The sequence below is a fragment of the Mustela putorius genome, unplaced genomic scaffold (genome assembly GCF_011764305.1).
Source record: "Mustela putorius furo isolate JIRA1106 unplaced genomic scaffold, ASM1176430v1.1 tig00000721_pilon_pilon_pilon, whole genome shotgun sequence".
NCBI classification, from domain to species: Eukaryota; Metazoa; Chordata; class Mammalia; order Carnivora; family Mustelidae; genus Mustela; species Mustela putorius.
In genome coordinates, this window is record NW_025421456.1 from 2,791,835 (window position 1) to 2,815,846 (window position 24,012).

A 24,012-nucleotide genomic window follows, 5' to 3' on the forward strand; every position below is an offset into this window, starting at 1 on the left:
GACAATATTAAAGGTTTTGGAAATCTGTTCTCTAACAGATTTTGTTTATTTATGTATCAGCTGTATGTGATATAGGGTCTGCCTCCTTTAAATATGATATGCGTCGACTCAGTGAAATTCTGGCATTTCCAAGAGCCTGGTATAGGAGAAGTATTGCAAGACGCCTATTTCTTGGAGACCAAACTATAAATTTGCCAAGTAAGCTTGCTATGTAATTGTAATTATACTTAAGTTACTTTTAATTTTGGTTATAGTAGTAACAGGAATCAATGATTGATACCACAAACTTTGTCTTACTTGCTAAATTGTACCCGGTAATTCATTCATTCATTCAGCAAATGTCTGCTGAATTGTTAGCGGCTGAGTGCCTCTAACGTGCTAACCACTGGGGTTACATTGGTATTGGAGATCACAAAAAGCTTGCGCTCTTAGACATTGCATTCACCAGGCTGATATTCTATTATGATTATTCTATAATTTGCAAAATCTGAAAATGCAGAAATACCATCTAACTGTCCAAATTAATCATGGTTAATTAAGCATGGGAAACAGAAAATGTTGGGGATATGCTATCACATTGCCTGCATTATTTCCTTTTAGACTTAGATGTTGTTGTAGTAGCATACTGTGTAAGTGAAAGGTAGAGTTAATAGGATACAGTAGAAAATACTAGAAATCCAGGTTTGAGTCTATCCCTTATTTATTTATTTACTTATGAGAGAGAGAGAGTGCACACATGCATGACGTGGTGGGGGTTGGGACGGGCAGAGAGAGAGGAGGAGAGAGAATCCCAAGCAGGCTCCCCACCCAACACGGAGCCTATCAATGGGCTGTATCTGACAACCCTGAGATCATGACCTGAGCTGATTTCAAGAGTCAGATGCTTAACTGACTGAGCCACCTATTCCCTTATTTGTAAAGTGGAAAAAAGAGTACCTGTGTTGCCCCTCTCATGAACTTCCATGAGAATTAAATAGAATAACATGCTGGAATATACTTTGCAAACTATAAATTGCTATATAGTTCTCAGATAGAGAACTAGGAGGAATATATGATTAGAAAAGGTAGAGTCGTAAAATTTATTATTTTATAACATGAAGATTGTACCCTGATTAATTTTATTCTATTAATTTTGTTTTTACTTTTCTAACAGCATCTGGCCCAGGGACACCTGATTCCATTGAAGGGGTAAGCCAGCATCTTTCCCCTGAATCATCAAGGAAAGCTTACTGCAGGACCTGGGAGCAGCCTAGTCAGTCAGCCTCTTTCACCCACATGCCTCAGTCACCTAATGTATTCAATGAGCATATGACAAACAGCACCATGTCACCAGGGACAGCAGCACAGAACCTAAAATCCCCAGCTTCCATAAGATCAAGGAGTGTGTCTGATTCTTCAGTTCCCCGAAGAGGTAATACAGTTCTCTTTGTTATCAGTATCCCTCCAGAGCCTGCAAGATAAAAATCTTAATTTGTTGCTCCCAGATTTCTGCCTCAACTCTAGGAAAATATTAATCTTACAGATTTTTATGGAATATGGTGGGGGGTTGGGCGGGGTAATACCCAAAACCATAAACAACAAACACTTCAAAGTATTTGCCAGAAGAAGAGATAGTTTGGGTGGCTAGTAGCTTTGAAAGGGAAAAAAAGAGAGGAATGAGCATATTATTACTTTGTTCCACATGGTATAGTTATTTTTAGAAGTAAAACAAACCTACAACGTTGTAAAAGATGTTTAATTTTGAAAAAGTTAATTTTTTTTTTCTGAGTGTCAGACTCATTTATGAAAAAGTTAATCTTTGGTATTCATCCATTCAGTCATTCTTTCATTCAGCCAGTGTTTTTTTAAGCTTTTTTATGTGCTCAGCACTCTTACTTGTATCTGAACATATAAAAGTGATATAAGAGTATAATGAATAAATGCAGGATTCAAGACTCACACTGAGCCCACAGGAACCCAGCAGATGGGCACCTCAGCAGACATCTGCATTTCAGAATGGTCCCTGCCTTCAAGTCCTCTATTTGGCAGCAGCAACTTAATGATTTTCTCCTTTGTTAAGAAAATCCCAGGATGATGATCTGTGGTGCTGCACCCCATGCACACCAGAATTTCCTCATATAAAACAGATGTTATAAAGAGCTTTATAAGCTTTCAAGAAGACTAACAGCCCTTACTGAACATTCAGTAAATGGTAGCTATAATTTTAGAGGCAAAATGGCAGCTATTAAATGTTAGGCTTTAATTAAGAATACCATATTTTTACTTTCGGGACGATAGTGGTAAGAGTGGTAACTTTTAATTCTCTGAGCACCTATGTGAATGAATGTGCGTTTGATTTTCCTGTTTTTAGATTCACTTTCAAAAACATCAACTCCTTTTAACAAATCGAACAAAGCAGCCAGCCAACAAGGGACCCCATGGGAAACATTGGTCGTGTTTGCCATCAACTTGAAGCAATTAAACGTTCAAATGAATATGAGTAATGTAATGGGAAATACAACGTAAGCTATTCAGATATTAGAAAAATTAATGATTAGTTTAATTTTTCTTATAGTAAAGCAATTTAAAACCTTTTTAATATTAAAATGTTTGAGACAGTAGAAAAAAGCTATAAATTGCTTTATCTTAAAAATATCTTAAAGATATTATAATATAAAACAACATGGAATATGTACTCTAAAGAGAGAAAATTATAAGGAAAACAGTGTAATATGCTTTATTAACAATATTCAAACATTTACCACAGTTTTTGTAAGAAATGTATTGTTTTATCAGACTTTTTAATATCTTCTAACTCCTGTTTTAATTCATGACATTGAAAACTATCTGTCTAGTTAACAACCCTTTTTCTTTTCTCCAGTTGGACAACTAGTGGCTTAAAGAGCCAGGGCCGTCTGTCGGTAGGAAGTAATCGAGATCGAGAGATAAGCATGTCCGTTGGTCTGGGAAGATCACAGTTGGATTCTAAAGGAGGAGTAGTTGGAGGGACCATAGATGTAAATGCTTTGGAGATGGTTGGTATGTTGAAATTTTACAACTGAAAACACATTTTTGAAAATTGATTTTGGTAAGTTTTCCCCATTAGGCATTTCTATGAAAGTAATTATTGTTTCTATTTTAGCTCATATTTCTGAACATCCAAATCAGCAACCTAGTCACAAGATTCAGATTACTATGGGTTCTACTGAAGCTCGTGTTGATTACATGGGCTCAAGTATCCTCATGGGTATCTTCAGTAATGCTGATCTGAAGCTTCAGGATGAATGGAAAGTAAATCTGTATAATACACTGGATTCAAGCATGACTGATAAAAGGTATTTAGTAAAATGTTAGTTTCTGGACACTTTGTGTGACTGCTTTTAATATGTTTTCTCTCATCCAGTGAGAAAACAAACAATTCATTTTTGTGACAAAATGACTTTATATTATGCAACTAATATGAAAGAAAAAGCTGGGTGGAGAAGGGAATTTTCCTTGTTGTTTTTTTTTTTAATTTGTTTCTTTTTTAGTTATCTTCTGTAAGATATGTGATAGTTCTGTTTTATGCTTTAGTGAAATATTTGTCCATGGAGATTTGAAGTGGGATATTTTCCAAGTAATGATTTCAAGATCAACTACACCAGACCTGATAAAAATAGGAATGAAGCTCCAGGAATTTTTCACACAACAGTTTGACACCAGCAAACGGGCTCTGTCTACCTGGGGACCTGTTCCATATCTTCCACCTAAGACAATGACTAATAACCTAGAGAGAAGTTCACAAGAACAATGTAAGAATTAGAGCTAAGCCTCTATATATACTTTATCTTTCACCAAATGTTGTGTTACAGTCTTAATTTAAAATAATATCTATGTACCATACTTAGAAAGTGATCTACATGCTCTTTATTCTATTTACTCAGCAAGTACCTGATTTCCTACTCACCAATAGAATTAAAGGCCATCATTTGTGAAGTCATGACATATTACCTCCTTCCTCTGCCATAACTTACCTATAACCATACGCATTCCATGCTCTTGAATACTAGTTATGACAATACCATATTCTGGTTTAGAACATGGGCTGTGGAATAAAAATGTTTGAGTTTGGATTTATTAGCTGTTTCATAATAGGCAGATTATTATTTTCACTCAGGAATTCAATCAACAAATCAACTATATTCTTAAGCATTGGTTTAGGCATAAGAGATACACTATTGGGCAAAGTTCCCACCTACATAAAGCTTTGTTTTAATGGGAGAGATAGACCATAATTAATTTGCTAACTAAATATGTCAGATAATTTCAGATAGAAAGGCATGCTAAGAAAGCAGGGGAAGGAAATAAAGAATAATAGTGTGTGAGGCTAGCTAGTTTAGAAAGGGTGGTCAGAGAAGCCTTTTAAAGTTCTAGGCTAGAAAGATCTCTACTGGGGAAGAGAGTTCTGGGCACAGGGGCCTATCAAAAAGTCCAAAGCTCCTACCGCAGAAGAAACTCGGCTTATTTGAGGATCATTAAGGTGGCTGCTTTGGTGGAACAGAGTAAGCAAGCAAGAAAGTGTTGGACATGAATGGCCACAGATAAGATTTTGAATATGATGGCTAGCTATTGGAGAGTTCTGAACAGTTTCATATTTGATTTACTTTTTCTTAAAATACTCCTTTTGGAAGAATCACTCTGGCTGCTATGTGAAGAATAGACTAGAGGTGGCAAAGAGTGGAAGTAGAGACCAATGCAGTAATTCCCATTAGTGTTGTTGCAAGCATAGTTATATTAAGAAGGCTATCGGAAGGGTCCAGGCAGCAAATGATTGCAGCTTTAACCAGAGAGATGAAAGTAGTGAAAAATGTCAGAATAGGGGTTATTTTATTTTATCTTTTTAAGATTTTATTTATTTATTTGATGAGAAAGAGACATCACAAGTAGGCAGAGAGGCGGGGGGGGGGGAGCAGGCTCCCTGCTGAGCAGAGAGCCTGATGCAGGCCTCTATCCCAAGACCCTGAGATCATGACCCAGGCTGAAGGCAGAGGCTTAACCCACTGAGCCACCCAGGCGCCCATGGGGATCATTTTAAATAACTCTTTATAATCACAGAAGCAGTACATGTGCATTGGAAAAGCCTAGGAAATACATATAAGCAAAAATTGAAACATCACATTCCACCCAGAAATCATCACTCTAAACAATTTAGAGTATATACTTTTAGATAATTTTCTATAAACCTATATAAGACATATACTTTTTACCAAAATATTGTTCATATTGTTTTATAACCTTGTCTAGTGAATAGTATCCAAATAATATCTATGTACCATAGAGTATCAGTACCATATATGTATCCAGTTTTCCATTTTGCTAAATATTTCTCTTCTCTGGCTTTCTAACCACATCCTATAAATGACCTAAAATTATTCTTAAAACTGGTTTGTCTAAACCAATATATCAGAGTCAAGATCCCAGGTTAAGTCTGGTTATGTTCCTTTACTCTTTTAATGCAGCATAGTCCTTTTTCTAATGACCTGAGTTGTTGAAGAGACTTAGCCAGTTGTCCTATCTTCTAAATTTTTTTTTCAGTTGTTTGCTTATAGTTTCATTTATCCTGTTCCTCTAATCTCTATATTTCCTTTAAACTAGAATTGGTGGTCAGGCATATACAAATTAGAGATGTTCCCCCAAACTTCTGACCTAGATTTTTTTTAAAAAAGTCCTTGTCTTGAAAAACAAACCAGGCTTAGGGAACTGGTTTTAGATTAAAGGAAACTAAAGAGAAATGCTAACTAACTGGAATGAGAGTTGTGGAAAACAGCCAAAAAGGACATTATTGGGATAAGTGAGAAGTATAAATATGAATGTTACATCTGATTAGTGCTTCTCAAACTTTATTGTGTACCATTAAAATACAGATTTTGATACAGAAAGTATAAGGTGGACTTGTCTTGGTTTCTCTCTAACAAGTTGCCAGGTGAGGCTGATGCTGCTGGTCCTCAGACTTCACTTTTGAGTAGCTAGGCTATAAGCGAGTTAAAAAAAAAAAGAGAGAGAGAGAGAGAAGACTTCTATTTGACTTATAGATCCTCTAATGACTAGTTCACTTAACCCCTCTTGTGCTTCACTTGAAAGGATTCTAGATAAAATCCCTAATTTACAGAGCTATTGTGAGAATTGTATAAAAGTTAATGCCAGCACTTTATAAATCATGACTCATTACTGAAGTGTTAAGTTATAGTTATTATAGCAAGTTACTACTTTCATTAGTTTCTATCCATCCTTACTTCACAGACTATATTTTTGTTAGCTTCTACTTAATGTTAACCAGGTATTAAATTGTTTTCATCCCTTCCCAGCATCACTTCAGCTCTAGAAAATAGCCACTTGCTGCCTTCCTACCTGCCATTCAGGGTGTTTGTGAGGCCTTTGAGAATAAGTGCTTTTTGGTTTTCTTGCAGTGCTCGATGCAGCTCATCATCGACATTGGCCTGGAGTATTGAAGGTGGTATCAGGATGCCACATATCCTTATTTCAGATTCCATTACCAGAAAATGGAATGCAGTTTGGAGGATCAATGAGCTTACATGGAAATCATATGACACTGGCTTGTTTTCATGGTCCAAATTTCCGTTCAAAATCCTGGGCCCTTTTTCACTTAGAAGAACCAAATATTGCCTTTTGGACCGAAGCTCAGAAAATCTGGGAAGATGGTAAATTGACACATTTGTAACTTTTACCTTTTCTTACCTTCTGATATGATTATAAATGACAGTAATTTTCCTTTCTCATGTCTTTTGTATGTTTTCATTATATTTCTGAAGTCCAACTCTGTTCTCATGTACTTAATATGTCAAGGAGTTCATTGCCAGTGAATCAATATCTGTAAAATCTGAAACATGTTAAAGGACTTTCTTCTGAACTTGCCATCTTATTCTGTTTCTGGGCAATTAAAGTTTCTGCTGTTGTGGCTGGCCACAGTCATAATAATAGTTATTATAAATAGTATAAAAATATAAAGACTCATGGTGGTAGTTTAAGGAAATAGTCAAGACTAAAACTATAAACTTTATTGGTAAGGCTATGCTTTTACCTGTATTTACAGTGATAAACCGCCTTCCTTTTAGTTATTATTTCCTAATATGTGATTTCTTAATGATGAAGGAAAAAAATGGATGCTACTCATTACCAGGGATAAATCCAGTTATAACTAAAAGAAAGAAAAATTATTTGTGATTTTTTTTCTTACTTCTCACTTTTTTATACCCTTATCTATGTTTGAGTTAACTAAATCTATTAATCTAGAGTCACAACTGTTTTCTTGCATCTAAATGTAGTTTGTTAACATCAAGAAACTTTTATTTTTCTTCTAGGCTCTAGTGATCATTCTACATATATAGTACAAACATTAGATTTTCATCTGGGCCACAATACCATGGTTACCAAACCATGTGGGGCTTTGGAAAGTCCTATGGCAACAATAACCAAGATAACAAGGCGTCGCCATGAAAACCCACCCCATGGAGTAGCAAGTGTAAAAGAATGGTTCAACTATGTTACAGCCACAAGGAATGAAGGTTAAAAATTTATTTCTTTGGAGAGATTTATTTTCTTTATTTGGGGCTCTGTTGCCTGTGTTTAGAATTTAAGTGGAGGGAGAATTTTCAATTCTTGAATTAAACTAGTTTCATTTTACTCATAAATAACAATATTAGTACCTGATTTACCATCCTAGTAGTGTAACATCTCATAGACTAAAAATTATTTTAGGTGTAACTGAAAATATTCAAAATAAAGTTGGTTTAAATAAGCAACATTTATTATAGTTAGAAAAATATTTTTGTAGTGATGCTAAACATGAGAAGCTTGGTAAAGTTACTATATAACTAAGTAATAGAATGCCACCAACTTTAAGGTTTGGGGTGGTTGGGATGATATAAAACTAAATAATATTCCTATGAAGTAAGTTTAAAAAGAGTGCTTTTGATGGGTTTTTCCATTTGATTAGAATCACAAGTCTTATAATAATGTGGCCAGGAAAATTCTTATTTTGTGGCTGTTTTTGTGTTCAAGTTTATAGTACTGATATTACCAATCATAGAAAAGTGACTACACTGAGACCTGCTAAGACTTGAATGTTTTCCTTAAAAATAACCACCTTTCAAAATGGGAAAGATGACTTGGGCACCACTGAAAATAGTTACTATGGAATAGGCAGCGCCAGGGATTAGAGACTATTAAAAAGGTTCTGAGAACAAAGGAAGGTAAGGAAGTAAATTAGAAGATTATGCATGTATTGACTGTTATGTACTGACTCTGCTACCTTCCAAAGAGAGATTTTTTGAGGAAAGGGTTCTTTTGGCTGGGATACCATGGAGGGGCTATTAGCTAACTGCACTGCTACCTGAGTACCTGAGAACTGCTGATTTTTATAAGAAAACTGTAGCACTTATGTTGGGGAAAATCAGGACTTCTACCTTATTTCAAGGTCAGGAACATATTTATTTGCAAATTCTATGTAAGAGTAAAGTATTCAAGCAATGGAGAACTCTGAGCATAGTGAAAGACTTAAATTTAGACAGAAATTTAGTTAAAAATGATATTCATTTTAAAGTTTGACAAACAAAAATAAAGTGTATTAGGTTTATCCAAAAACCATGTTATAAAGCTTCAGTCTTGAGAATAGTGATATATATCACTATCTATATATATGAGTAAAACACTACATATATATGTAAACATATCACTATATTTATATATAAATATATTTCAATAGATTAATATATATATAGGTAACTATTCTCAAGACCAAAGCTTTATATGGCTCTACTTTTAAAAATGTGCGTCATTATTTTCCAGCTTCTAAAATTCTATGTATGATAGTGTCATGAAAGCTATAGGTTTATCATTGCCTGTTGGTTTAATTTGGTTCTTCTTGTCTTTATTATTGTCCATATAGAGCTAAACCTGCTTCGTAATGTTGATGCTAATAATACTGAGAATAGCACTACAGTGAAGAATTCTAGTTTGTTGAGTGGATTCAGAGGAGGTTCTAGCTACAATCATGAAACAGAGACTATCTTTGCATTACCAAGGATGCAGCTTGAATTTAAATCCATTCATGTTCAAGAACCACAGGAACCTTCATTACAGGGTATGTAGAAAAATAGTTTTTAAAGTTACTAAGAAAATTCAAATTACTGTTTTCTCACAGATTATTTATGTAATAGTAATATAGTCTAATTTATTTACTTAGTTTTTCTTCCCAGCTTTTGGCTTCTGGCAAATAGTTTAATCCATTTGTGCCTCTTTCTCTTCAGTAAAATGGGGGACAGTAATAGGATTTCATTCAGAATGTTTTATGAGGAGTAAGTGGCATATACTTGGAAAGTGCTCAGTAAACTATATCATCATTTGGAAATCACTTACAGAAACTACTCAATTGTCTATAGTTGCATTTAAATGGATGCATTTACATAAACCCTTGTAAATCCCTTATAAACAGGAAGAGAAAGGGGCATATCTCATTAAATCTTTTACTATAGAACTTTGCCATTACAGATGCCAGCCTGAAGCCGAAGGTAGAATGTAGTGTGGTCACAGAGTTCACTGACCACATTTGTGTGACTATGGATGCTGAGCTCATCATGTTTCTTCATGATTTAGTGTCAGCTTATCTTAAAGAAAAAGAAAAAGGTGAGTAGCATTTTTTTCTTCTTTTTCCTTGCCAATTTCAGCAAAGGCTCTTGTCTGTGTCGTTTAAATGGATTTTTATGGTCTAGTGATACAATGAGTGGAATGTGTCTCCTTCCTTTGAGTTGTAAATATCAATCAGTGAAATAAATATAAATAATATATTAGTAAAACTATGTGACAGAATTTCTGAGGGTCTGCTATGTCCGTGACACTCTTTTTCTAAACGTAACTCACACTGAATGGTGTTTTATACTTTACAAAATATTTCCATGTTTGTTATGTACATTATCAGGCCTTGTAGGAGAATCTCACAAAGGAGGAAGATAAGGGAAAGCTCTTTGAGGAAATATTGCTAGTCAAATGAAATGGCTAAAAGAACAACTACATAATAGCATGAATTATATACATTGTTAGGAAAACAAATAAGTAGATAAATCTGTTTAGAATGCAGAAAACATTATCTTTTCATAAATAAATAATTTGAACTTCAGTGGTGGTGTTTTATTTTTATGAGCTAGCTAACGTTGGTTTATCTCCTGGAAATATACGTTTGTCCATTAAGAAACATATGGTGACCTTAATATCCCTATAGAACTGGTTGAATAGATTATGGTGTCCATATAATGGAATGGAATACTCTGTAGTATTTAAAAGAATGAAGTCGTCAGAAATATGATGACATGGAATAGTCTCCAAACATATGGTCTTTATCCAATAAGTAATTATTGCACAAATATATGAATATATAGTAGTAAAATAGCAGATATGATTTTTTTTTAATTGCTTGGAATACATGTTATTTGTTTGGGTCACCCTGTGATACTTCATTTTTAAAATGAGCAAAAAGACATAATTTGTCTAGCAGGTATTTTAAGATGGTCTCATGATGAATGTTTAAGTGAAGAAAACAGATTATCAAAAAACAATGCAAAAGTGGCATAACATAGATTGAATTGCTGCTCCATTACTGTTAAATCTACGTGCCAAAAATCCAGTGAGAGTAAAATCAGTAATGATGGCTGGAAGAAATCTGTGAGACATTAGTTGAAACTTAAATGACTAAAACCATATAATCGAAAATATTATATATAATTTGATCCAGTCTTCACTTAAAGCACCAACATATACCAATCCCTAGTAATCCTCTTGTTTTTCTCTGTGCCTTAATATTTAAATTTAATATGGGGAAAAATAACAGAGACTCTGAATAAACCTGTGAAGTTCAGAATTCTTTTCTAGTCCATGTCTATATAAAAGTCTGCCAGATTTCTTTTGCAATTATTATGTGAAATCTTTCATTTTATGAAATATGTTTTGGTTTTGGTCTGCCATGAACCGTGCATATTTAAAAACAAAACAAAAAAAGCCACTTTCTTTTTAGATACAAACTCATGCACAACAACAAAAAAAAGAGAAACAGACCCAATGAGGACAACCTGGTGGTTGCCAAAGGGGAGAGGAGTGGGAAAATGGACAAAATGGATAAAGGGAATTAAGAGCTACAAACTTCCAGTTATAAAATAAGTCATGGGGGAAAAAATTAAAAAATATAAATCATGGGGATTAAAAGTACAACATAAGGAATATAATCAGTAATATTTTAATATCGTTCTCATGGCAAGCATTTCAAAATGTATGTACTTGCTAAATCACCTTGTTGTACATCTGAAATTAATTTATTACATATAAATTATATTTAAAAGTAGAAAATCAAACTTGTATAACACTATTTTAATGGGAAAAGGAAATAAGGATTGATTATCAGATTTACAATAACCAAATGTTATTGTTTTTAGGAATTTCAGTTATAAATAAAAATATTTTAATAGTTATAAGTGTATTTTGTAATTAAAAACTAAAAGCAATTAGTTTTGACCAAAATAAGCATAAACATGCCTGAGAATAATCTTTAACAGCATGTAAGGCTAGACTAGAATCAACATATTTCTAGAACATCAAGATACTGTAACACTATAACAACTACCAGAAATAAAAGCAGAGTGACTATGAGGAGGCAGTAACTGAAGACATTTATATTCTTATGTAATTTGAATGTAAGGACAGTTTTATTCCTAGGCTCATTCCCAATGAATATGTTATCCCTTACTGCTGATTCATGATAAAGTTAAAACCAGAGTTACATAATGCCTGTCATATTACCTAATTTATCTATTATTTTATGCCCAATTTGTGTCTTGAAAATCTCTGCTGTAAGAGAAATGCTATATACATTAAAGTTTGCCAAATGAAAGCTACATTGTCTCAGATTTGATTTTAATTTTATATATATTATGATCACCAATTTAAAGATTTTATTTATTTATTTGAGAGAGAGAGATCACAAGTAGGCAGAGAAGCAGGCAGAGAGAGAGAGAGGAGGATGCAGGCTCCCTGCTGAGCAGAGAGCCCAATGCGGGGCTCGATCTCAGGACCCTGAGATCATGACCTGAGCCAAAGGCAGCGGCTTAATCCACTGAGCCACCCAGGCAACCCTATGATCACCAATTTAAAAAGAATTTGTCTTTCATAAAACATTTGAGTATTCATTATAAAGGGTGAAAGACTGCTTACATAAAAAGTTCCTAACTTATTACCAGTGTTCCAATATATAGAGAGACAGTAACGTCCTAAAACTACCGAGTGGTAGTTTTTTTTTTTTTTTAAGATTTTATTTATTTATTGGTGAGAGACAGAAAGAAAGACAGAGAGAGATCCAGGACTCAGTCCCAGGACCCTGTGATCATGATCTGAGCCAAAGGTAGATGCTTAACCATCTGAACCACCCGGGTGCCCTGGAATAGTTCCCTTTAAGTGAGTGAACTGTATGATACATGAATTGTATCTCAATAAAATTGCTAAAAAATGTCAACCTGCAGCCATTCTTTGCTATCAAGTAAATATCAGCATTCTTTTTTTTTAGGTCAATATCTTTATTTTTTTAATTATTTTTTTAATAATTTTTTATTTTTTATAAACATATATTTTTATCCCCAGGGGTACAGGTCTGTGAATCGCCAGGTTTACACACTTCACAGCACTCACCAAAGCACATACCCTTTCCAATGTCCATATAACCCCACCCCCCTTCTCCCAACCCCCTCCCCCCAGCAACCCTCAGTTTGTTTTGTGAGATTAAGAGTCACTTATGGTTTGTCTCCCTCCCAATCCCATCTTGTTTCATTTATTCTTCTCCTACCCACTTAAGCCCCCATGTTGCATCACCACTTCCTCATATCAGGGAGATCATATGATAGTTGTCTTTCTCCGCTTGACTTATTTGGCTAAGCATGATATGCTTAGTCCTTTATCCGATATGTCATTTGCAAATACCTTCTCCCATACTGTCAGTTGTCTTTTGGTTTTGTTAACTGTTTCCTTTGCTGTGCAAAAGCTTTTGATCTTGATAAAATCCCAATAGTTTATTTTTGCCCTTGCTTCCCTTGCCTTTGGCATTGTTCCTAGGAAGATGTTGCTGCGGCTGAGGTACAAGAGGTTGCTGCCTGTGTTCTCCTCAAGGATTTTGATGGATTCCTTTTGCACATTGAGGTCCTTCATCCATTTTGAGTCTATTTTCGTGTGTGGTGTAAGGAAATGGTCCAATTTCATTTTTCTGCATGTGGCTGTCCAATTTTCCCAACACCATTTATTGAAGAGGCTGTCTTTTTTCCATTGGACATTCTTTCCTGCTTTGTCGAAGATGAGTTGACCATAGAGTTGAGGGTCTATTTCTGGGCTCTCTATCCTGTTCCATTGATCTATGTGTCTGTTTTTGTGCAAGTACCATGCTGTCTTGATGATGACAGCTTTGTAATAGAGCTAAGTCCGGAATTGTGATGCCACCAACTTTGACTTTCTTTTTCAATATCCCTTTGGCTATTCAAGGTCTTTTTTGGTTCCATATAAATTTTAGAATTATTTGTTCCATTTCTTTGAAAAAGATGGATGGTACTTTGATAGGAATTGCATTAAATGTGTAGATTGCTTTAGGTAGCATAGACATTTTCACAATATTTATTCTTCCAATCCAGGAGCATGGAACATTTTTCCATTTCTTTGTGTCTTCCTCAATTTCTTTCATGAGTACCTTATAGTTTTCTGAGTATAGATTCTGTGCCTCTTTGGTTAGGTTTATTCCTAGGTATCTTATGGTTTTGGGTGCAGTTGTAAATGGGATTGACTCCTTAATTTCTCTTTCTTCTGTCTTGCTGTTGGTGTAGAGAAACGCAACTGATTTCTGTGCATTGATTTTATATCCTGACACTTTACTGAATTCCTGTATAAGTTCTAGCAGTTTTGGAGTGGAGTCTTTTGGGTTTTCCACATATAGTATCATATCATCTGCGAAGAGTGATAATTTGACTTCTTCTTTGCCGATTTGGATGCCTTTAATTTCCTTTTGTTGTCTGATTGCTGAGGCTAAGACTTCTAGTACTATGTTGAATAGCAGTGGTGATAATGGACATCCGTGCTGTGTTCCTGACCTTAGCGGAAAAGCTTTCAGTTTTTCTCCAATGAGAATGATGTGGCGGTGGGTTTTTCATAGATGGCTTTGATGATATTGAGGTATGTGCCCTCTATCCCTACACTTTGAAGAGTTTTGATCAGGAAGGGATGCTGTACTTTGTGAAATGCTTTTTCAGCATCTATTGAGAGTATCATATGTTTCTTGTTCTTTCTTTTATTGATGTGTTGTATCACATTGACTGATTTGCGGGTGTTGAACCAGCCTTGCAGCCCTGGAATAAATCCCACTTGGTCGTGGTGAATAATCCTTTTAATGTACTGTTGAATCCTATTGGCTAGTATTTTGGTGAGAATTTTCGCATTTGTGTTCATCAAGGATATTGGTCTATAGCTCTCTTTTTTTTTCCCCTTTAATTTTTTATTTTTTATAAACATATATTTTTTATCCCCAGGAGTACAGGTCTGTGAATCACCAGGTTTACACACTTCACAGCACTCACCAAAGCACATACCCTCCCCAATGTCCATAATCCCACCCCTTTCTCCCAAACCCCCTTCCCCCAGCAACCCTCAGTTTGTTTTGTGAGATTAAGAGTCACTTATGGTTTGTCTCCCTCCCAATCCCATCTTGTTTCATTGATTCTTCTCCTACCCACTTAAGCCCTCATGTTGCATCACAACTTCCTCATATCAGGGATATCATATGATAGTTGTCTTTCTCTGCTTGACTTATTTGGCTAAGCATGATACGCTCTAGTTGTCGCAAATGGCAAGATTTCATTTCTTTTGATGGCTGCATAGTATTCCATTGTGTATATATACCACATCTTCTTGATCCATTCATCTGTTGATGGACATCTAGGTTCTTTCCATAGTTTGGATATTGTGGACATTGCTGCTATAAACATTCGGGTGCAGTGCCCCTATAGCTCTCTTTTTTGATGTGATCCTTGTCTGGTTTTGGGATCAGGTGATGCTGGCATCATAGAATGAGTTTGGAAGTTTTCCTTCCATTTCTATTTTTTGGAACAGTTTCAGGAGAATAGGAATTAGTTCTTCTTTAAATGTTTGGTAGAATTCCCCCGGAAAGCCATCTGGCCCTGGGCTTTTGTTTTTTTGGAGATTTTTAATGACTGTTTCAATCTCCTTACTGGTAATGGGTCTGTTCAGGCTTTCTATTTCTTCCTGGTTCAGTTGTGGTAGTTTATATGTTTCTAGGAATGCATCCATTTCTTCCAGATTGTCAAATTTGTTGGCGTAGAGTTGCTCTTAGTATGTTCTTATAATAGTTTGTATTTCTTTGGTGTTAGTTGTGATCTCTTCTCTTTCATTCATGATTTTATTTATTTGGGTCCTTTCTATTTTCTTTTTGATAAGTCTGGCCAGGGGTTTATCAATTTTATTAATTCTTTCAAAGAACCAGCTCCTAGTGTCGTTGATTTGTTCTATTGTTTTTTTGGTTTCTATTTCATTGATTTGTGCTCTGATCTTTATGATTTCTCTCCTCCTGCTGGGCTTAGGGTTTCTTTCGTGTTCTTTCCTCAGCTCCTTTAGGTGTAGGGTTAGGTTGTGTACCTGAGACCTTTCTTGTTTCTTGAGAAAGGCTTGTACCACTCTTTATTTTCCTCTCAGGAATGCTTTTGTTGTGTCCCACAGATTTTGAACCGTTGTATTTTCATTATCATTTGTTTCCATGATTTTTTTCAATTCTTCTTTAATTTCCCGGTTGACCCATTCATTCTTTAGAAGGATGCTGTTTAGTCTCCATGTATTTGGGTTCTTTCCAAACTTCCTCTTGTGGTTGAGTTCTAGCTTCAGAGCACTGTGGTCTGAAAATATGCAAGGAATGATCCCAATCTTTTGATACCAGTTGAGTCCTGATTTAGGACCGAGGATGTGATCTATTCTGGAGAATGTTCCATGTGCACTAGAGAAGAATGTGTGTTCTGTTGCTTTGGGATGAAATGTTCTGAATATATCTGTGATGTCCATCTGGTCCAGTGTGTCATTTAAGGCCTTTATTTCCTTGTTGATCTTTTGCTTGGATGATCTGTCCATTTCAGTGAGGGGAGTGTTAAGATCCCCTACTATTATTGTATTATTGTTTATGTGTTTCTTTGATTTTTTTATTAATTGGTTTATATAGTTAGCTGCTCCCACGTTGGGGGCATAGATATTTAAAATTGTTAGATCTTATTGTTGGAAAGACTCTTTGAGTATGATATAATGTCCTTCCTCATCTCTTATTATAGTCTTTGGCTTAAATCTAATTGATCTGATATAAGGATTGCCACTCCTGCTTTCTTCTGATGTCCATTAGCATGGTAAATTCTTTTCCACCCCCTCACTTTAAATCTGGAGGTGTCTTTGGGCTTAAAATGAGTTTCTTGTAGGCAACATATAGGTGGGTTTTGTGTTTTTTATTTATTCTGATACCCTGTGTCTTTTGATTGGGGCATTTAGCCCATGAACATTCAGGGTAACTACTGAGAGATATGAATTTAGTGCCATTGTATTGCCTGTAAGGTGATTGTTACTGTATATTGTCTCTGTTCCTTTCTGATCTACCACTTGTAGGCTCTCTCTTTGCTTAGAGGACCCCTTTCAATATTTCCTGTAGAGCCGGTTTAGTGTTTGCAAATTCTTTCAGTTTTTGTTTGTCCTGGAAGCTTTTAATCTCTCCTTCTATTTTCAATGATAGCCTAGCTGGATATAGTATTCTTGGCTGCATGTTTTTCTTTTTTAGTGCTCTGAAAATATCATGCCAGCTCTTTCTGGCCTGCCAGGTCTCTGTGGATAAGTCAGCTGCCAATCTAATATTTTTACCATTGTATGTTACAGACTTCTTTTCCCGGGCTTCTTTCAGGATTTTCTCTTTGTCACTAAGACTTGTAAATTTTACTATTAGGTGACGGAGTGTGGGCCTATTCTTATTGATTTTGAGGAGCATTCTCTGAACCTCCGGAATTTTGATGCTCGTTCCCTTTGCCATATTGGGGAAATTCTCCCCAATAATTCTCTCCAGTATACCTTCTGCTAGCCTCTCTCTTTTCTTCTTCTTCTGGAATCCCAATTATTCTAATGTTGTTTCATCTTATGGTGTCACTTATCTCTCGAATTCTCCCCTCATGGTCCAGTATCTGTTTGTCCCTCTTTTGCTCAGCTTCTTTATTCTCTGTCATTTGGTCTTCTATATCGCTAATTCTTTCTTCTGCCTCATTTATCCTAGCAGTGAGAGCCTCCATTTTTGATTGTACCTCATTAATAGCTTTTTTTATTTCAACTTGGTTAGATTTTAGTTCTTTTATTTCTCCAGAAAGGGCTTTTATATCTCCCGAGAGGGTCTCTCTAATATCTTCATGCCTTTTTCAAGCCAGGCTAGAACCTTGAGAATTGTCATTCTGAACTCTAGATTTGACATATTACCAATGTCTGTATTGATTAGGTCCCTAGCCTTCATTACTGCCTCTTGTTCTTTTTTTTGTGGTGGATTTTTCCGCCTTGTCATTTTGTCCATATAAGAGTATATGAAGGAGCAATTAAAATACTAAAAGGGTGGCAACAACCCCAGGAAAATATGCTTTAATCAAATCAGAAGAGTTCCCAAATTGTGAGCGGGGAGAAAGGGGATAAAAAGAGGTTCAGAAAGAAAGAAAGAAAAAACCGAAAAAAAAAAAGAAAAAAGAATTTTAAAAAATGAATAAAGAAAGAGTATAAAAAAGAAAATATATATATATTAGATAAACTAGTTTAAAAACGTTAAAAAAGAAAAGGGTAAAAGTTAAAAAAACTTTTAGCAGAAGAAGAGAAAAAAATGAAAAAAAAAATTAAATTAACTGCAAGACTAAAAAATCACAGGGAGAAAGCCATGTGTTCCGTGCTTTGCTTTCTCCTCCTCTGGAGTTCTTCTGCTCTCCTTGGAAACTGCACTCCTTTGTAGGTGAACTTGGTCTTGGCTTGATTTCTTGTTGATCTTCTGGGGGAGGGGCCTGTTGTAGTGGTTCTCAAGTGTCTTTGCCTCTGTCAGAATTGCACCGCCCTTACCAGGGGCCTGGCTGAGTAATCTGCTTGGGTTTGCTTTCAGGAGCTTTTGTTCCCTGAGTGCTTTCCATAGAGTTCCGCAGGACAATAGAAACAGCGGCCTCCTGGTCTCCGGCCTAGAGGAGCTGAGAGCCTGGGGCCCCACTCCTCAGTGCACCCTCAGAGAACAGCACCCAGTAACTCCCGTCTGCCTGACCTCCGGCCCGTGCTCTGAGCTCACGGAGCCTGGGACCGGTTTAAAGCAACCCCGAGCTGTGAGCTCACTGTCGGCTCTGTCTCTGTAGCCGGCTTCCCCATTCCAATACCCGCATGCTCTGCGACACTCGGACACCCCCCATCCTTCTGCCCTGTGGGACCTGAGGCCATGCTGACCCCGCGTGGGCTTCAGCCCGGTTTAGCCTCTGGACTGATGTCCCTCAGCAGAACAGACTTTTAAAAGTCCTGATTTTGTGCTCCGTTGCTCCGCCGCTTGCCGGGAACCAGCCCCTCCCCCCCGGGGTCTATCTACCCGTTGCTTTGGATTCACTTCTCCGCCAGTCCTACCTTTCAGAAAGTGGTTGTTTTTCTGTTTCTAGAATTGCTGTTCTTCTCTTTGATCTGCCGATGGATTTGCAGGTGTTTGCAATCTTTAGATAAGCTATCTAGCTGATCTCCTGCTAGCTGAAGTAGTCTCAGCCTGCTACCTCTCCGCCATCTTGATTCCCCAAATCTCAGCATTCTTTACCATTAGTTTTAAGCACACAAATATATGTAAAATATATTTATATGCATTTTACATATATAAAATATAAAAATATATTTTACATATATTTTACATTTATAAAATATCCACTGCAGCCATCCTTGCTATCATATAAATCTCAGCATTGTTTACCATTAGTTTTAAGCATGCAAATATATGTAAAATATATGCTATTCCTCAAAAGAAAAAAAAAGTGACATGCTAACTTTGACATTGTCTTTAAAGAAATAACTTTAAGAAGTTATTTATGGCTTATTTTAAAATACTAGTTTTTCAGAAAGGTAATTAAATTAATTGGCCTGTTCATAAGTAAAATGACAAATGGAGCCAATTATACTTATATGGTGATTTAAAATAAATTTATAAGATATCTATTTGTAATAATAATCTATCATTTTCATTATAGCCATTTTTCCACCTCGGATTTTATCTACTCGACCAGGACAGAAAAGCCCAATTATTATACATGATGACAATTCCTCTGAGAGAGACAGAGAGGACAGCATCACTTATACGACTGTGGACTGGAGAGATTTTATGTGCAACACATGGCATCTCGAACCCACTCTCAGGTACGTAGTGGATATATATATTTCCCTGTATTCTGTGGGATTATCATGAGAAAAAGGTCATAAATAATGGAGCAAGTTATATACAGTTTACCAAAAACAGTTTTTAGTAGTTAGATACTTATAACATCACTAACTTCTGGCCATGTTTTCTGCTCCTTTCTGCTTTTTTAAGTGCTTCTAGCACAACACAAAAGAGGCACGGCCACCACAACTGTGTGACATTCCATCAGTTAATCACTAACAGATGAGAATAACTCCATGTCCACCGTTGCTTTTTTTTTTTAACCATCTTTTTCACCAGGATATTATTTTCAGGTGTTTGAGGGACCTGCAGTAAACTTTATTGTTTCTTAGTTTGTGACGACACAATAACAGCCATACATCATCATTAAGGAATTATTACAATTTCTCACACATGTTACAACAGTGTGATAGAACCTACAATGTCACAGAGTTGTTCTGTCTGCATGCTACACAATAAGCAATTCAACAATCCCGAAATGTTGAATTTTTTTTTAAAGATTTTATTTATTTATTTGACATACAGAGATCACAAGGAGGCAGAGAAGCAGGCAGAGAGAGAGGAGGAAGCAGGCTCCCTGCGGAGCAGAGAGCCCGAGGTGGGGCCCGATCCTGACCTGAGCCGAAGGCAGAGGCTTTAACCCACTGAGCCACCCAGGCGCCCCCTGAAATGTTGAATTTAATGCTGTCAGATTCGGGTTCATTTACCGAGACTGTTCTACTACAGTCATGATCCCAATTATATCAACTTATTTTCATATTAAAATTTCCAAACTATTTTCCAATCTTAATTACATTTATAATGGCTGCTCTAACTAGTGGTACTTACCACTAACAACCTTCCTGTCATTTTTACCTTTCCTCTCATCTGCTTTCTTAATCAAATTTTAACTCTCTGAATCATGGAATAACAGTATCAAAAAAAGTCCATCATACTCTGGCACATTTCTGCAGAACAGTACAGATTTCTTTTAGATAAGGTTATTATTTCAGAAATTTATGCCACAAAATAATTCCATAGCAACCAAATATCCATTACACAGTGGACTCATGTATAAGCAGAAAGTAGTGACTTTGTGTTAAAAATTTATAATAAAATTTGGTATTGGGGGCACCTGAGTGGCTCAGTTGGTTAAGCATCTGCCTTCAGCTCAGTCATGATCTCAGAGTCTTGGGATCAAGCCCCACATTAGGCTCCCTGCCCAGTAGGGAGTCTGCTTCTCCTTCTCCCTCTGCCCCTCCCCCAGCTTATACTCTCACTCTCTCTCTGTTTCTCTCTGATAAATAAAATATTTTTTAAAAATAAAATAAAATTTGGTATTAACAATACAAATATTCATGAGAAGTATTAACAGTGTCAATACTCAGAACAAAATTAAAAATATTGCAAATATCCTAATGCAGAAAACTACCAAGAAAATTTGTTTTGTATTTGTAAATCTATGATGAAATTATCTTTTAATTTAAAATGAGCATAAAAAGTTTAATTTGCCATTCTTTTTTTTTTTTTTTTAAAGCATACCATCAAGAAACTAGTTAATATGGTGTAGTGGTGGAGAGAATGTTGAAGAGCTCTAGCTGTAAGACCTGTTGTCTAGATAGCATAGTAAATTGAATGATCTTGGCCAAAGGACCTAACCTATTTCTCCTTCAGTTGCCTCATAAGAAAAATTTGGTAAACAGTATTACCTACCTTGTAAGGTTGTTAAAATGGTTAAATGAGTTAATTAATGCAAAATGCTTATAACTAGTAGAGTCTTAGCAGATCAGTGTTTCGTACCCTCTTTTCCTGCCCAAGTTCAGAAGCAATTGAACAGTGAGAGAGAGGCAGCTGGAAATCAAAATGACAGTTTTAATAGTGATAAAGCTCATAGCAGAGAATGTGGTTTGGATGTCTGGTAATAATGGCCTTCTACTTCAGAGTCTAGGTTTAGACTTACCTACAAGATCTTCATCATGAAGAACACCAGAATTGTGTGCCCTCCCCCACCTTGAGTTCTGCAGTTGGCAGCCCTGTGAACTCAACCAGCTGTAGCCAGCTGTGAACAGGCTGGGGCTAACCTATTTAGGGGTCTGTCCTTGAGAAACCTATTGTATGGAGCAGTAGTCAAAATGACTGGCCCTTAAGGTAAGGAAGAGAGTACTGAACTACACAACCCAGTTCCTCAGTTAACTTGCCAATCAGATAAATCATTAATACAGGATATTAATATAGGAACAGAGAAAGACCAGGCGTGTTTCACTAATGGCTGCTCTTCTATGTGGAAGGAAATGGAAGAAAATGGTTTTTCCCAAACATGTTTAGTACATAGCAAAAACTCAGGAAGTCTCAGCCTTTTATCCACCACCATTATGCCACATATATGTTGAACTCTTATTTTTTTTCTCAGCTTTATTGAGGTAAAATTGACAAAACATGTAAGATATTTTAAGTGGATGGTGTCATAATTTGATATATGTGCACATTGTAAAAGGAATCCTCCCATCAAGTTAACATCTTTTAGAATGAACCAGATGTTCTTTAAATGTCAAGATGACCCTGTAACTTAAGAGGCCTAAAATAAAATAATCAGAAACGGGGCACCTGGGTGGCTCAGTGGGTTAAAGCCTCTGCCTTCGGCTCAGGTCATGGTCTCAGGGTCCTGGGATCGAGCCCCGCATCGGGCTCTCTGCTCTGAGGGAACCTGCTTCCCTTCCTCTCTCTCTGCCTGCCTCTCTGCCTGCTTATGATCTCTGTCTGTCAAATAAATAAATAAAATCTTCAAAAATAAATAAATAAGTAAAAATTTAAAAAAAAATCAGAATGAAATTCACTTAACTCCACTGCTACACATAGGCTCTCAAGAATACATAGAATCGGGGCGCCTGGGTGGCTCAATGGTTTAGGCCTCTGCCTTTGGCTCAGGTCATGATCTCAGGGTCCTGGGATTGAGCCCCACATTGGGCTCTCTGCTCAGCGGGGAGCATGCTTCCCCCTCTCTCTCAGCCTGCCTCTCTGCCTACTTGTGATCTCTCTCTGTCTATCAAATAAATAAATAAAAATCTTTAAAAAAAAAAAAAAAAAAGGTGGGGCGCCTGGGTGGCTCAGTGGGTTAAGCCGCTGCCTTCGGCTCAGGTCATGATCTCAGGGTCCTGGGATCAAGTCCCACATCGGGCTCTCTGCTCAGCAGGGAGCCTGCTTCCTTCTCTCTCTCTCTCTCTCTGCCTGCCTCTCAGTGTACTTGTGATTTCTCTCTGTCAAATAAATAAATCTTTAAAAAAAAAAAAAAAGGAAAGAATACATAGAATCGCATTTTTTTAATACTGTTAAAATAAACTGAGGAATTATAACTTAGATTATTCAATTGCACCTACTGAGAACAGTCCATCTTGAGCATATTATGGAGGCTTAGTGATGTTCTTGAACCTACCTTCAGTGTTTTGACACTATCTTCCTTAATACCTATTATTTGTAATTTTAGATTAATTTCTTGGACTGGAAGAAAGATTGATCCAGTAGGTGTTGATTATATTCTTCAAAAACTGGGCTTTCATCATGCCAGGACTACTATTCCTAAATGGCTTCAAAGAGGAGTCATGGACCCCCTTGACAAGGTTCTGTCAGTTCTTATAAAAAAACTTGGTACTGCACTACAGGATGAAAAGGAAAAGAAAGGAAAAGACAAAGAAGAACACTAAAAAAAGTAACCTGATCTGTGAACAAATTAAGATTGTGTCTGTTAAGTTTTATTACACTGGAGTGTTTTTTTTTTTTTTTTTTTTTTTTTGTATAGTAAAATTATTTTCAGTATAACTTAAAATAACTCCAATTTTTTGGCCATTATATTGAAAGTTTGTAAGTTAACCTGTTTATTCTAGTTCCACCATTCTATATACAATGGAGTATTGCATGGTATTGTACATTTTGTGAAAAACTAGATTAAAATATATAAATCTGCTCAGTAGGGTTTATAATTGTATTATGTGCAATATGATTCCTGCATCTTTAAAATACTTTCAGAGTAACTGTGAATTTTTGTTACTGGCCATAACTTTTAGAAAAAAATCTTGTTGATAATTAATGTGATTTTTTTTTTGGTCATTAATTGCCTTTTCTTTTTTTAAAATGTAGTCTTGTATAAATACCTATTTGTATATAGTTTGAGTAATTGTGATATGATTACAACTAAAATATTGTTTGTAACTATTGTAATAAAGTCACAGTAATTGGTTTCACTCTGTAGTTCTTTTTGTGTGTTTTCTTCTTTTATATCTTATTTTTTATAATAGATGCCTGTGCTGTTACTGAATGTTTTCATAGAAGATGATTAAAACTTATAAAATCAAATCATGGAGCACCTTGATGGCTCAGCTGGTTGAGTTAGACTCTTTCAGCTCAGCTCATGATCTCAGGGTCATGGGATCCAGCTCAGCACCAAGTCTGCTTGTCCCTCTCTCTCTGCTCCTCCTGCTCCCCTGCGCTTGCTCTCTGTCACTAAGATAAATAAATAAGCAAACTAACTAACTAACTAA

At 36.0% G+C, this 24,012-nt stretch overlaps 1 protein-coding gene across 5 annotated transcripts in view; it reads left to right on the forward strand.

Annotated features, from left to right (window-relative positions):
* KIAA1109 (KIAA1109 ortholog) overlaps positions 1-23,715 on the forward strand; it is a 220,928-nt gene extending 197,213 nt beyond the window's left edge. For all 5 annotated transcript variants that reach the window (XM_013053923.2, XM_045083613.1, XM_045083614.1 and 2 more), the window contains 12 exons: positions 61-198; positions 1,154-1,411; positions 2,351-2,501; positions 2,861-3,018; positions 3,122-3,314; positions 3,553-3,770; positions 6,426-6,677; positions 7,338-7,541; positions 8,924-9,118; positions 9,526-9,660; positions 19,314-19,479; positions 22,962-23,715. In XM_013053923.2, the coding sequence (XP_012909377.1) occupies positions 61-198; positions 1,154-1,411; positions 2,351-2,501; positions 2,861-3,018; positions 3,122-3,314; positions 3,553-3,770; positions 6,426-6,677; positions 7,338-7,541; positions 8,924-9,118; positions 9,526-9,660; positions 19,314-19,479; positions 22,962-23,178 (2,285 nt within the window). In that variant the 3' untranslated portion in view covers positions 23,179-23,715. The remainder of the gene's footprint in view (positions 1-60; positions 199-1,153; positions 1,412-2,350; positions 2,502-2,860; positions 3,019-3,121; positions 3,315-3,552; positions 3,771-6,425; positions 6,678-7,337; positions 7,542-8,923; positions 9,119-9,525; positions 9,661-19,313; positions 19,480-22,961) is intronic.
* Positions 23,716-24,012: the final 297 nt, after the last annotated feature.